The sequence below is a fragment of the Acinonyx jubatus genome, chromosome C1 (assembly GCF_027475565.1).
Source record: "Acinonyx jubatus isolate Ajub_Pintada_27869175 chromosome C1, VMU_Ajub_asm_v1.0, whole genome shotgun sequence".
Classification (NCBI taxonomy): Eukaryota; Metazoa; Chordata; class Mammalia; order Carnivora; family Felidae; genus Acinonyx; species Acinonyx jubatus.
Genome location: NC_069381.1, coordinates 8,723,438 through 8,738,303, shown reverse-complemented (window position 1 = coordinate 8,738,303; position 14,866 = coordinate 8,723,438). Strand labels below are relative to the sequence as shown.

Sequence of the window (14,866 nt, the reverse complement as noted above, 5' to 3'; positions counted from 1 at the left end):
AGGCCTCCGACGAGCAGACACGGGAGCTGAGGCTTGCGTAGTTCGGCGGTAGGAAGAGAATTCTGGGCAGAAGGAGCTGCGTGGATCCAGACCCGGAGGCCGGGGGCAGTGGCAGGTTTAAGACCCAGAAGAAAAGCTGCAGCAGGGTTGGAGCGGAAGGGAGGAGAGGTGGTGGGCACCACGGCTGCTTCGCACTTTACAGCGTTGGCTGCTTTCGGGCCCTGCTCCTGCACGGGGGCCCCGTGGGGGCAGGACGCTGCCGTCACTGCTGTCAGGTTCACTGCAGGGCCCCGGACACGGTGATGGCACACGGCAGGAGCTCGGTGCACACACGGTGAACGAGTGAGTGAATGACCTGTGCGGGGTCCACGAGTCTATGCTGTGATACAGGCAACAGAGGTCAGTCCCTCTGTTGTTTGTTTGTTTTTTTTAAGTTTATTTAAGTAACCTCTACACTCAAGGTGGGGCTCAAACTCACAACCCCAAGATCAAGCGTCGCAAGCTCCATCGACTGAGCCAGCCAGGAGCCCCTGTTCTTACTTTTTTTAAAATGTTTATTTTTGAGAAAGAGAGACAGCATGAGCGGGGGAGGGGTGGAGAGAGAGAGAGAGAGGGAGACACAGAATCCGAAGCGGGCTCCAGGCTCCGAGCTGTCAGCACAGAGCCTGACGTGGGGCTTGAACCCACGGACTGGACTGCGAGATCATGACTTGAGCTGAAGTAGGACACTTAACTGACTGAGCCACCCAGGTGCTCCTTCTTTTTTTTAAATAAATTTTTTAGGGGCACCTGGGTGGCTCAGTCAGTTGAGCGACCGACTTCAGCTCAGGTCATGATCTCACAGTTTGGGAGTTCGAGCCCCGCGTCGGGCTCTGCGCTGACAGCTCAGAGCCAGGAGCCCGCTTCCGATTCTGTGTCTCCCTCTCTCTCTGCCCCTCCCCTGCTCGTGCTCTGTCTCCGTCTTTCAAAAAAAATGAAATAAAACGTAAAAAAGGAAAAAAAAAAGAATGCTGTTAATTTGCAGGAGTGGGGAGACACATGTAAGACATACCAGTGTCTGTGGCAACCATGGGGCTCCTTCGGTTCCATGAAATTAGAGCAACCTTCTCATCACCTTCATGATGTGGGTAGAAAACCAGGCGAGAGGAAAACGCCAAATGCGGAACACAGGTTAGCCACCACTCTTGAGAAAGTAGGGGGAAAAATTCCAATGAAGACAAAAAGAACTACCTCAGCTCTCATGAAGCTGTTACATTCTAGCAGGGGAGAGGGGCACGCAGCAAGGAATCTCACGATCAGGAATTCAGTAACACACGAGGCCCGAGATGGACGGGTGCAGGGAGGTGAGGCGTGTGACCGGTGGGGTCCATCTGACGGGCTCGCCAGCTGAGATGTGGAAGACTGGGTAGGAGCCTAGGGGTGAAGGTACGGGACAAGGAGAGATCCGGGCAACCCCAGGGAGGGGGAGGGAAGGACCCTGAAGGACTGGCAGCGGCTCGTGGGTAGCTGGGAGGGCAGGACGGCGGCGGGCGGGGGCCGCAGGCTGAGTGAAGCAGGCCATGGAGACACGGAGCTCTGTCCAGGGGTCTCTGCCTGTCACCTTCACTCTTGGGGCCCCTTAGGGTTGAAGACAGGCCTCGTCCCCAAACTGGAGCAGTCACACCGACAGTTTGGGAGAGGCGGCGAGGGCAGGATAGGATCCTGGGGCCAAGCCCTCCTCGACCTCCCTGAAATGTTGACAGGCTGACCAGCAGCAAAGATCAGGTTAAGGCTGCTGTCTTCCCAGCCCAGGCGACTGTTCCCAACGGCCCCAAGGAAGCCACTGAGACAGCTGGGGGTGTGCAGAACCCAGGAGTCAGCACATAGACAGCCCGGAGGCCTTAGGCTTAAGACTTTGAAGATGCTAACTCTTTCACATTTTAACGTCTCCGAAATTAGCATTATCTCGCAGCCCGGGTGAGTGTCAGAGGTTAGCACCATTTTTCCCGGTACACAAAATAAGGGTGAGTCTGACCGTCTACAGTGTCACGCTGCCAGGAGACCATGGGTGTCGTGTCTCGCACACAGAAGCAACGAAAGCCAACAGGTGAAAGCCACGTCTCCAAAAGAACTGTCCTTCCAGAGAAACCACTTACCCTGAGGACTTAATTGGACCCAGCGATGCAGTCTGGACTTTTATGGGAAACATTTCTGTCTTGTTTTAACTTGCTATTCGGGGTCAGCTGAACTTAGGAGTTGATCTCAGCTGTAAATTTTTCGTTTTTGTTGGGCAGAAGGTACCCAGATTCTCTTCTCCCTCTGACCAAAGAATTTCTAACAAAACCACGGACCCCCACAGGCTCTTTGACTTAAAATTACGTTAAACATCAGAAAAAGCAAACAACCGGATCTAAAAATGAGCAGAGGACCTGAACGCACACTTCTCCCAAGAAGATGCACGGGTGGCTGATAAGCACAAACAAAAACGCTCCACGTTTGCAACCATCAGGGAAAAACACAAAACAGAACCACAGTGAGGTACCACTTCACGCCCGTTAGGATGGCTGTTACAAAACATGCAGAAAGTAGGGCGGGCGCCTGGGTGGCTCAGTCGGCGAGCGTCCAACTCTTGATTTCCACTCAGTTCACGATCTCACAGTTGGTGAGTTCGGGCCCCGCATCGGACTCCGCGTTGACAGCACAGAGCCTGCTTGAGATTCGCACTCTCTCTCTGACCCTCTCCTGCTCACCTGGCTCTCTCAAAAATAAACATTTTTTTTTTTTAAGAAAGGGCAGAAAAGAAGGGTTGGCGAGGATGTGGAGAAACTGGAACCCAGAGAGGCCAGCCACTGAGAGCTGGGGATTCATCAGTTACTGCGGCAGAACCTCCCTCACCCTGATTAACACGTGTGTTGTGAGCCACACGGGGGGGGGGGGGGGGGGGGGGGGGAGGAGGACCAGGCTTTCCCGGAGTCACAGCCATGACAGCTTCCTGTGGAAGCCACAGGAGACCACAACCCTAGTTCCAGCCCTCAAAGTGGAGAAACCTCAGAAAAACCACGTGCCTCCTTGGGGCTTCAGTTCCCCTTTTATTTCATGTTCATCTTACAAAACCAGGAATTTTATATCGTTCAACCTATGGGGGGAAGACAGACACTGGCTGTTAATCCACGAGGGGGGCGGAATATCTGTACTCACTGCCAGCCCTGCCTGGCTCTCGGCTTCCCCAACTGTCCCTGCGGCAGCTCTGGGTCCCCTGTGGCTTCTCGGGCTGGGCTGGGGAGAGCAGTCGAGGAGCCACTGGCCCAGGGACTTTAAGAGAAGCCCTCTGTCAACGGACCCCAGCTTCAGAGACCAGGAAGGGGAGAACTCACTCATGGTCCACAGCTTCAGTCTCATCCACGGGAGACAGTCTGGGGCCCAGAGCGCCTCCTTCCCACCCGGGAGGCCATCTACCCAGAGTTGGAAGCTGCACCGAGAACCAAACTCAGGGCACTGGATCCCCTAGGCCCAGTACAGGTTGTCAGACGTGTCTTTCCCCAGGCAAGGGAACAGGCTGCCGCCAGAGCACCTCCTGGGCACTGAGGGCATCAGCAGGGCGGACCCAGCACATGTGGGAAATCTGGTGCTGCAGACGGCACTGAGCTTTATTTACAAACATGTCACCCCATCCTCTTTCACCCGCGCCCCCCAACCCTGGAGTCCCCACCTCTGTCTCCAGGAAGGAGAAGGGCCTGAGCCCATCCACCTGCCCAACCCAAGAGGGTGGGGACTACGTTCACCTCCAGCTGAAGCCAGGCAGGGCTCCCCTCTGGTGGGTGCCCTGCCAGAGGAGAGGGGTTAGGGGGGATGGCAGGGGCTCTGTCCTCCTCCGGGTGGCCAGTCCTCAGGGCTTCGGCCAGGGCATGCGAGGCTGGAGTTGTGACCGGAATGGGGTGGAGGATGGGACTCGTGTTGGCTGGGCCTGGATGGTGAACAGGGAGGGGTCAGAGGGGACCACTGTGGAAGTCGCCCCCAATTCCCACGTCATCCTTCCTGGGGAGGGTGGGGTAGTTGGCAAGGAGAAGAGCCTGGAAGGGTGCTGTGGGCTGGGCTCCTGCAGAGAGAAGCTTCCAGGCTCTGCACTCCCTGCCCCAATCCACCCCACCCCTCTAGGGACTCTGCAGACCCCAGGCCTACTCCTAGGCATCTGTCCCTCCTGGAGTACCCTGGACCATACCAGGCGGGCAGCTGACAGCTTCCGGTGCTGGGCCTCGGAGGAGACACAGGACCAAAGGTCCAGGCTCTTGGGGGCTGAGCTTTTCTCGGGCTTCGGAGGGAGAATGTCCCAGCCCATCAGGCAGTGCTGTGGAGAGCAACGGATTAAGGCACCTGGTCGGTGGCAGGGCTCTCCTCTGATGGGGCGCACCCCAGGGAGGGGCTGTGCCTCTCCCCTGGGACTGCCTGTATCCTGGGTTACCCCAGGCGTCCCTTTCCTTACCCCGCTGACCCAGGCCCTGGGCCCCTGGCCTGAGACGGGAGGAGGGAAGGCTGTGGATACTGACAGAGCACTTCCTGTATGCTGGGCTCTGCCCCACGCCTGATGGGGACTGAATCCCTGAACTACCCACCCCCCCGCCCCCGGTCTGAGGACTCATGCGTTCATTTTACAGGCGAGCAGGCTAACTTTCTTCGGCATCCTTTCTCCTCTCCCCAGTCTCAGCTCCCCCAGCCTCAACCGGCAGAGGAGGGATCTCCACTGACCCCCACTCTTACCCAGGAGACATAATGTTTCTAGGAGAGGCTCTATGGAAACATTAAGGACCTGGGTTCAAATCCCAGCTCTTCCACCTGCAGACCGGAGGCCAGTGCCCTCCCTCTGCCTTGTCTCATCTGGACAGCGGGACGCTTATCCTGGAAGCCACATCGTGGGTGGGGAACAGTCAACAAGCATAATACAGGTGATGGAAATGGCCCAGCCTGAACTCCAGGGATCTGGGCACCCACCCTCCTTGTGCCCAGCCTCTCTGTGGGCCCTGGGACAGTCTGTGGCCCTCTCTGGGCCTCAAGATCCACCAGGGAACCTGGGCCCCGCGCTCAGCTCCACCCAGGCCCCACTCGGCTGCTCACCCGGGGCAGGGCCAGCGTGTCAGAAGCATCGAAGCTCTTCCGTCGGTGGACGTGGTGCCGGTGCGGAGGGTCCAGGACAGACAGCGGGATGCTCACCCTGGGGGCAGGGGCAATGGACAGAGAAGGCGTTGCTTTGGGCGCCTCCGGGCCGCTCTGGGACCCCAGCCCCGGACTCGGCCTTCCCTCCCTCAAGACCGGCGGGCCTCAGGCTGGGCTCCTCTCCTCGGTCGCTGCCGCCTCCATGGCTGCCCCCGGGTGTCCTACCTGCTCTGGCCACTCACCTGACCTGCGCGGGCTCCACCAGGGTCTCGGGGCCCCGCTGGTCCCGAGGTGTCCTGCACAGGCGGCAGGGGGAGCCAGGATCCGAAGGCACCAGAAACAGGCGCCGGTTGACGCGGTAACAGTACACGCCTGCGGGGCCGTGAGAAGCGGCAGCTCCCTTCAGCCAGGGGCCCGGATCCCTGGACCCCCTTCCTACCCCAACCACACGGGCCCACCGACGCCACCCCCCCGCCAGCAGCCGCACGCACAGGCACACGCAGGTGTACCCGTACGGAACACTAACCCGCACCTGAGCTCACGTGACAAAACACGGAGGACACACACTCGCACGCGTGCGCACACACCCATCAATGTGACACGTGCAAACCCAAAGCACGGCTCTGTACGGTCACATTCACGGACACACGTGCGCATGCCTAAACTGGCAAGCACACACGGTGTGCACGCACACACGTGTTCACACGAACGGCCCTTCCTTATGCGTGAGGCACGCACGTGAATGCACCACGTGCTGCAGACACAAACCCAAAGCAAAGACTCAGGACTCTGTGACTGAGCCAGCACCTCTCCCCCACCCCACCCCCGGAGCGCCGACTGGAGGAAGTGGGGGGCACACAGGAAAGGAGGCAGCTGGCGAGAGGTAAGGTGACCAACGGCCAGCCCTGATCTCCACAAGTCCGGGCCTCAGTGCACCCTCACCACCCCCCCAGGGCCTGCCCCACCCTGTCCAGACCCGAGGCTTCCCTCCCCGAGTCCCGCCACCCCAGCTGCCTCCCTAGGCCCCCGAGACCTCGGCCAGGCTGCCGAGAATTCACTCACATTCGTGGTCTTGGTCCACCCTGCTGCTCTCCCGGAGGCTGAGGGACCGGGGTCTGTGAAGTGACAGGGGTGAGCAGGCCAGGCGACGGGGTCCCTGAGCCGCCCTGCCCACCCCCTCGGCCAGCCCCGCTCACTCGGGGTCACTGTGGATACACTCCTCCTTGTTGGCTTCCCGGAAATCCTGCAGCTTCGAGAAGAAGGCCTCGGGCTTGCTGGTGATGGGCGAGGTGTTGTCCAGAGACCCTGGAGTGGGCAAAGCACCGGGGAGCTGCTGGGTGGCCACTGGCCGAGCCTTAAGGGGTGCTCGGCACAGCACTCCAGTCTACCTGCTTTGCCCCCCACTCTGCCTCATGCAGACCTGGAGGGGGCCCTCTGCTCACCGTGACTGCTGGCTTGGTCTGTGCAAGCATCCAGGCAAAAAATATTTACAGAGCCCCTCCTAGGGGCCAAATACTGGTTGTTTTGTTTTTTTTTTAAGTTTTATTTATTTGTTTTCAAAGAGAGAGAGAGCGTGCAGGAGGAGCAGAGAGAGAGAGGGAGAGGGAGAGAATCCCAAGCAAGCCCCACACGGTCAGTGCAGAGCCCGACACGGGGCTCAAACTCACGAACCCTGAGATCATGACCTGAGCCGAAACCAAGAGTTGGATACTTAAAAGACTAAGCCACCCAGGCGCCCCATGCCCTCATGAGCCTCACAGATATGGTGGCAAAAGGGGCACCTGGGTGGCTCAGTCAGTTAAGTGTCCGACTTCAGCTCAGGTCATGATGTCACGGTTCGTGAGTTTGAGCCCCGCGTCAAGCTTTGTGCTGACAGCTCAGAGCCTGAAGCCTGCTTCAGTTTCTGTGTTTCCTTGTCTCTCTCTGCCTGTCCCCTGCTTGTGCTCTCTCTCTCTCTCTCAAAAATAAACATTAAAAAAAAAAAAAGAAAACATGGTAGCAAGAAACTAGTTACCAAAGAAACCTGTGACACGAAACCAAATAGTGACGCCCACCAGGAAGTAGAGCAGAGTCAGGCACGCATGCAACACAGAGCTCACGGATGACAGGACGGTGTCGGCAGGTGTTGGGGACTGAAGCCCAACCAAGAAAAAGCGAGGGAGGGAAACTGGAGACGGCAAGTCTAGAGAGCCCTTTCGAGGAGTTCTGTTATAAAGAAAAGCAGAGATGGGAATGCAAGCTGGTGCAGCCACTCTGGAAAACAGCATGGAGGTTCCTCAAAAAACTAAAAAGAGAACTACCCTACGACCCAGCAACCGCACTACTAGGCATTTATCCACGGGATACGGGTGTGCTGTTTCGAAGGGACACATGCATCCCAATGTTTACAGCAGCACTATCAACAATAGCCAAAGTATGGAAAGAGCCTAAATGTCCATCGACGGATGAATGGATAAAGAAGATGTGGTGTGTGTGTGTGTGTGTGTGTGTGTATACACATACACAATGGAGTATTACTCGGCAATCAAAAAGAATGAAATCTTGCATTTGCAACTAACTATGTGGATGGAACTGGAGACTATTATGCTAAGTGAAATTAGAGAAAGACAAAAATCATATGACTTCACTCATATGAGGACTTTGCAAGACAAAACAGATGAACATAAGGGAAGGGAAACAAAAATAATATTAAAACAGGGAGGGGGACAGACTCTTAAATATGGAGAACAAACAGAAGGTTAAGGGGAAGGGTTGTGGGAGGGGGGATGGGCTAAATGGGTTAAGGGGCACTAAGGAATCTACTCCTGAAATCATTGTTGCACCATATCCTAACTAATTTGGGTGTAAATTTTAAAAAATAAAAAATAAAATTAAGAAAAAATCAAAAACCAAAAAACGAGAGAAAGAAAGAAAGAAAGAAAGAAAGAAAGAAAGAAAGAAAGAGAAATTAAGAAAAGCAGAGAAAACAGGCAGTGACCAGAAGCAAACATAAGATAAAGAGAGAAATGTTTTGGGGCACCTGGGTGGCTCAGTCGGTTGGGTGTCCAACTTCAGCTCAGGTCATGATCTCATAGTCCGTAAATTCGAGCCCTGCGTTGGGCTCTGTGCTGACAGCTCAGAGCCTGGAGCCTGCTTCAGATTCTGTGTCTCCCTCTCTCTGCCCCTTCCCCGCTCATGCTCTGTCTCTGTCTCTCAAAAATGAATAAACATTAAAAAAATAAAAAAAATAAAAAAAAAAAAGAGAAACGTTTCAGCGGAATAAAAAATAGCACATTGCAGCTTTACCCCTGAGCAGAGGGAAGACTTTGCTAAGTGGCTCAGCCCTCGTGGCTCGGCCTTGTCATCCGTCAACGGGGACAACAGCAGCACTCAGCTGATAGGGTCACCGTGAAAAGCAAAGGAGAGAACAGGAGTAAAGCCGAGAGAAGAACAACGCACATAATGAGCACCAGATAAAACCACCACTCATCACTCCTCTGGGCTGTTCATATGCTGCTGGGACCGAGTGAGGAGGAGAGAAATCACAGGAAGCAAATCCTCTGGGAGGCCGGAGGGGATGGGGCAGAGCGTACAAATGCGGGGACAGTCCTTAGATGGGAGCGCTCGCTCACCCTCGGAAAAGAGAGCGAGCACAGGAACAGGGCAGGCGGGAGGCGGATGCCTCCATTTTCCACAAATGGCAAGCAAGGCAGTGAGCTGACAGGCTGGGAAATCCTTGGGATGGGGCCTGAGTCTCCACCACCCCTGGTCCCAGCAACCCCATGGAGCACCTGCCTTCAGGAAGTAACTCAACCTCTCTGTGCCTCAGTTTCCTCCTTTGCAAAACGAGGATCCAAACAGCACCCACCTCTTAAGGCCACTCACTCTCTCATTCAACAAGTGCTGTCTAAGGGCCTGCCATGTGTCCCACACCTAAGCTCAGGCTTGGGAAATACAGCAAGAAGACAGCTATGGCCCTGCTCAAATTCGTTCTAGCGTTCTGGTGGAGAACTCAGACAAGACACAAGGAAACAAGGGGTGCCTGGCTGGCTCCGTTGGAAGAAAGTGATCTCGGGGTTGGGAGTTCAAGCCCCACACTGGGTGTAGAGATTACTTAAATAAATAAAAACTTCAAGAAAAAAAAAGAACAAGGAAACAAGACGATTCCTGAGAACAAATGATACGAAGAACATACAAATGATTAATGCCACAGGCAATGACGCAGGGGGCAGTGGCCCTACGACAGTATGCTCGCAAGAAAGGCCTAGACTTTAAGCTGGGCCCTCAGTGACGAAAAGGAACCACAGGGTGTGAACCTGGGGAAGCGCACGCCAGGCAGTAGGAATAGCAAGCGCAAAGGCCCTGAGGTGACCGTGAGTATGGCAGGTTCAAGGACCACCAAGGAGACCAGAGAAGCTGGAGCAAAGAGCCAGAAAGTGGATAGTCAGAGGTCATGTCAACAGAGCTAAGTGAGGCTAGGTCATACCCCCTAAGTCTAAATGATGACTTTGGATTTTCTTCTAACTGCTAAGTATTCTGATCCCCATGTTTAAAAATTCATTCTGGCTGTCATATCAAAAATGGATAGGAACAGGGTGGACGAAGCCAAAGGGAGAGCAGCTGGGCCACTGAGGTTGCTGGGGGTGGGGGTAGAGGGGGATGGGCAGTAAAAGGTAAAGGGTGATACGCATACAGAGTTTTGCAAGGGCCTAGCACCAATAAATACTACAGAATATGGCAGCTCTGACTCATTCATTCATTCAGTCCCGACAGGGGCTCAGGCAGGTATCTGGAAGCGGCCATACCTGCGATCCAGTCGTAGCCCAAGTATGGTCTGAGGCGCCAGCTCCTGTCAGGCACTGAAGACTCATCACCGAAGGTCACTCTTGGCTGAGGAGGGAGACAAAGAGCGGCAAAGACTAGGCCTGCAGGCCCAGCCCGAAGGAGGTCCCACCTTGGGGGAAGGAAAGGAGCTGTGTCTTAACTTATACCCTGACATGGGCCCCGGGGCTCGGCCACGGACTCGGGAGCTGGAGGATAAGAACTGGCCCCCCAAGTTCCCCTTATGTGTGACTCTGACCAAGCCTCGGAGCCTTGGTCTTCCCATCTGTATAACAGGCTCATCACCTTCTTCCCAAAGTGCTTTTCGAGCACTTAGGGTGAGCTGGACATGACTCGAGGCACCTTCTGGAAGCCTCTCACCCCGTAAGGGAGGCTGCCCATGACCGCATTTGTCAGACACGCGAACTGACGTTCAAGGAAGTTCTATTCTCTCACGTTACCTTGGACGGCCTGCTTTGTTGATCCAGGATGGACCTCTGGGCCTGGGCCTCCTGAGGCCCCGGCCTGTCCGGCTCTCCTGAAAGCTCTGTGCCATCCGGGTCTGAGATGGCCAGTAAGGGTGCCGAGCAGGGCCTCAGTGAACCCAGGGACGGCCGGCGTCGGTATGCGGCAGGTGGGAGAGACATCACTCCAGAGCTGGCCCCACCAGCCCAGGACATATCACAGGGGCCACCCTGGTGGGCACCCTGAAGGCTGGAGGCTCTCGGGGCCACCGAGGACGTCTCCTGGGACGATGGAGTCTGGGAGTCACAGCTGCTGCTGGAGTCCCGGGTTGACTGGAACAGAGACGCCAGGTCACCAGGCAGCGGCCCGGTCACACACCCAGCTGGCCTGCACTAGGCACGAAAGCCTGGGTCCTCATTCCTGCTCCGGCCTCTGCACGCCCCACCCAGTCCCTTCCTCGCTGGGCCTCAGTTTCCCCTTCGCCACTAAACTGGGCACGCTGCACTGGAGGTCTGGATTCCGGCCTGGTCAGGCAGCCCCCTCCACACCCCCGGGAGTTCTCAAGGCGGGTGCTCACCCCTGAGGCTGCCTTGGCCACCGACCGCCGCACAGCATCTTGCCCGACCCACAGCTGCCTCAGGAGCACCAGATTGAGCTGCCGGAGCTGCACCGAGTCCTTGGTCTCCACCATCCCAGGCGTTATCATGAGGCTTCCTCCTGGGCTGCGGAGCCCCCTCCGGGCCAGGAACCAGGCCCAGCTCTTCTACCTGAAGCCAAAACAGCATGACACTGGGCTGCCAGTGGAGCCGGAGGCCTGGGTTCGAATCCCCGCTCTGGAACTCCCTAACTGTGTAGCCCCAACCAAGTGATTTAATCTCTCTATGCCTCAGTTTCCTCATCCGCCAAACAGAGATGATGACAGTATCTTAACGCGTAAGGTTACTGTAGAGATTTTTTTTAAGTTTACTTATTTTTTGAGAGAGGGAGAGCAGGGGAGGGGCAGAGAGAGCAGGAGAGAGAGAATCCCAGGCAGGCTCCACACCATCAGCGCGGGGCCCGATGCGGGGCTTGAACCCCAAACTGTGAGATTATGACCTGAGCCGAAACCAAGAGTTGGCCACTTAACCGACTGAGCTACCCAGGCGCCCTATTTTTATTTTATTTTATTTTTTTAAGCTTATTTATTTTTGAGACAGACTGTGTGTTACTGCAGGGATTAAATGAGATAATGCATGTTAAACCTCACTATGGTACCTGGTACAGAGTGAGCATCCCACAAACGTTCCCTTATTACTAAACTGGCCAGAGTGTGTTCGCTCACATGCCAAAAGAGAACAATCCCCTTTAACAATAAAATTTGGGTAACATGTAGAAATATGCAGATATTAGGATAACATGTAGAAAACAATTAGGGCAAGTCTACACATGTAAAGTATTATAACTTGTGACTCCAACACAAAGCAGGCTCCTGAACGGGGTCTTCCCTCTATCCTGCCCACCCTTCCATTTTACAAATGAAGAAACCAAAGTTCAGAAAAGTTAACCAACTTGACCCACGTCACACAGCTAGTGACAAGGCCGGGATTTGAACCCAAATCTGGCTACAGGGTCCATGGTCACTCCAGCCTCTCCCTTGTGCAGAGAGGTGCTTGGGAAGCCTTCTCCTCTCCTCATTCTTTACCCCCCACCCCCCACCCCTAAGGATCCAGGCTCAGGAACACAGAGATGCTTCTGGAAGGGATTTCTGCAGACTAGGGGAAGGCGCTGCCTAATCCTCTCAGGGCTCCAGGCCCAGGCTCCACTCAGAAACTCAATGTCCCGGAATGTGCACCATCCCGGTTTTAACACTGGGTCGGGCCAGACGCTACTCGCAGAAACCCGGCCCGACCTCCAACCCTCCCTCCCACCCACACTTCTGGATCGCCGTCACCAGGAGCCCCCTTCTCAGGGCCAGGCTGCAGGGGCTGAGGTCGGAAAAAACAGACTACACCGGACACGCCCCCACACACGCGTCCCGAGTATAGACGATTCTTGCTGCGGCCGCGCCTGGGAAGCTAACAGCGGCGCAAATGCAACGGGAAGGCGACATTCACAAGACAAACAGGGGCAGCAAAATTGCCGGACGCTCCCGGGAAAAGAGGCTCAGCCTCCCCCTTCCTTCCCATCGCGGTCCCCGGATTCTCCGCGGGGGCGCACGTGAGGCCTCCCGCCGAGTCCTTCCGCCTCACAGCGGCCCCGCAGCTTCCGCGCTCACCTCCTGGAAACCTGGAAACCCGCAAGCCTGACGCCGCTCTCGCAGCCCGTAGTCCCGCCCTTCTCGCCCCACGCGTCGCTGCCGCTGGGGGCGGAGCCAGATCTGGCCGTCCTGATTGGCCAGATTGCGGGAGGAGTCGGGCGCTCCTGCGAACGTTACTCGGCGTTCCGAAGCGGCAGTTTCAACATTGGGGCGGGACTAACAGAGGGACTCAATAGCTGATTGGTCAATTTCCAAGGTCGTGTACTGGACGTCGACGATCGGTCTGGTGCGGGCTCCCGGAGGGCGAGCTCCGATTGGTCAAGATGGGGTGGCCGAACTCGCGGGGGTTTGGCTGGGGCAGTTTCGAAGTCTGGACCCGGAGCTGCTCCCGCTAAGTAGAATTCTGCTGAGGGATCCCAGGCGGGGCTGGGGTAGGCGGTGGCTGGAGACGCATTCTTCCATACTTTCTTTCCGGTATTTATCGTGCCTACTTTGTGCTAAGAGGCACTGTACTAGGCATTGGGGGGGCAGAGAAGAATGAAGAGGGGTCCTTACCTGGAGTAAATTAGCACGAATATAGATACCTATAATGTATGCGGAGTGCTATGTTCCAGGTATTTTCTATAGGCCAGTGCATGCCAGCCCCATTTTACAGCGAAAACAAAAATGAAGCCATAAAAGATGAAGTGACTTGCTCAGAGCATTTTTAAACTAATCAGCTTGATTCAGCAAATTAACAGAGAGAAAGGAAGAAAGGATAGGAGGGAGGAAGGAAGGGGAAAAAAGGAAAGGAGAAAGAGAAAGGGAGAGAGGGATCATTTTGGGGTGATGGACATGTTCTAAAATTGGATCGTGGTGAAGGCTGCACGACTTTGTAAACTTGCTTAAATGATTGAATTTTGTGGTATGTAAATTACACCTCAATAAAGCTGGGTTTTCTTTTCATGGAATTCGTATCCTCTATACAATCCAGTCATTCTACCCCTAAGCATTTATCCAAGAAGAAAAAAAATTGTCCATACAAAGATTTGCATAGGAATGTTCACAGCAGCTTTATCCAAACATCTGTCAACAGGTAAATGGATAAACAAATTGCGGTATATCCATACAATGGATACTTCTCAGCAATAAAAATGAATAAACTATTGATATGCACAATATGGATGCATCTCAAGACAGTTACACCGCATGGAAAACAAAGAGTACATACTGTACTTTCCATCTGTATAAAACTTTAGAAAATGTAAACTGATCTATATCTCTATAGCGATAGAAAGATAAGTGGTTGCTAGGAGATCAAGTGGAAGGAGGCATGGTAAAGGGGCACGAGGAAACCTTGGCGGTGATGGATACGTTCACTGTCTGGGTTGTGGTGATGGTCTCATGGTGCATGTGGTGCATATATATGTCTAAAGTTATTAAATTGTACACTCTAAATGTGCAGTTCTATATAAATTATCTTATTTTTTAAGATTTTTAAAAATGTTTTATATATTTTTGAGAGAGACAGAGTGCGAGCGGGGAAAGGTCAGAGAGAGAGGGGGAGACACAGAATCTGAAGCAGCTCCAGGCTCCGAGCTGGCAGCACGGAGCCCGACGCGGGGCTCGAACTCACGAACCATGAGATCATGACCTGAGCCGAAGTCGATGCTTAACGCACTGAGCCACCCAGGCGCCCCTAAATTATATCTTTTTAAATGTTTATTTATTTCTTTTGAGAGAGAGAGGAGGAGGGAAGGGGCAGAGAAAGAAGAGAGAAAATCAAGCTGCACTGTGCAGAGCCCAACCCAGGGCTTGATCCCACGAACCGTGAGATCATGACTGGAGCCGACATCAAGAGTCAGACGCTTAGTGAACTGAGCCACCCAGGCGCCCCTATAAAATTACATCTTGGTAGGAGTGCCTGGCTGGCTCGGTTGGTAGAGCATGGAACTTTTGATCTCAGGGTCATGAGTTCAAGCCTCGTGTTGGGCGTAGAGCTTACTTTTAAATAAATAAATAAATAAATAAATAAATAAATAAATAAATACCCGATAAAGCTGTTAAAAGATGTGCAGCAAGTAAAGGAAACAAGAACTTGGCCTCACGGGGCACATTGTGTTTGTAGTAGCTGGAATGGACAGCTGCCACTTTCGTGCCACCACGCCCTCTCAGGAGTGGCCCTGAGGACAAAGACAAAGGCTAATCCTTGCCCCAGTGGACACAGCTGTGTGCTTCACACTTGGTCACCTACACATA

At 54.4% G+C, this 14,866-nt stretch overlaps 1 protein-coding gene and 1 non-coding gene across 3 annotated transcripts; one reads left to right on the top strand and one right to left on the bottom strand.

Annotated features, from left to right (window-relative positions):
• Positions 1-3,043: 3,043 nt before the first annotated feature.
• MIIP (migration and invasion inhibitory protein) lies at positions 3,044-13,009 on the bottom strand. Of its 2 annotated transcripts, none has more exons than XM_027060389.2 (10): positions 12,647-13,009; positions 10,970-11,159; positions 10,389-10,724; positions 9,912-9,996; positions 6,324-6,432; positions 6,190-6,242; positions 5,370-5,499; positions 5,089-5,185; positions 4,199-4,324; positions 3,044-3,943 (listed from the first exon to the last, which is right to left on the bottom strand). In XM_027060389.2, exons 2-10 carry the CDS (start codon positions 11,096-11,098, stop codon positions 3,866-3,868), a joined length of 1,143 nt encoding a protein of 380 aa, XP_026916190.2. In that variant the 5' UTR covers positions 11,099-11,159; positions 12,647-13,009; the 3' UTR covers positions 3,044-3,865. The 2 variants fall into 2 exon arrangements, with proteins under 2 accessions (XP_026916190.2, XP_026916191.2); XM_027060390.2 differs by lacking the exon at positions 12,647-13,009 and adding an exon at positions 12,304-12,640.
• Positions 13,010-14,529: 1,520 nt separating this feature from the next.
• On the top strand, positions 14,530-14,602 carry TRNAK-UUU (transfer RNA lysine (anticodon UUU)). The gene has a single exon. It is a non-coding gene; the product is annotated as a tRNA-Lys (tRNA).
• The last annotated feature ends 264 nt before the right edge of the window (positions 14,603-14,866 follow it).

Coding starts and splice junctions, on each gene's coding strand:
- MIIP (XM_027060389.2), bottom strand. CDS start 11,098: ATGATAACGCCTGGGATGGTGGAGACCAAGGACTCGGTGCAGCTCCGG. Junction 10,725..10,969: donor TGGCCAAGGCAGCCTCAGGG/GTGAGCACCCGC, acceptor TCTCTGTTCCAG/TCAACCCGGGACTCCAGCAG. Junction 4,325..5,088: donor ACACGCTGGCCCTGCCCCGG/GTGAGCAGCCGA, acceptor TGCTCTCCACAG/CACTGCCTGATGGGCTGGGA.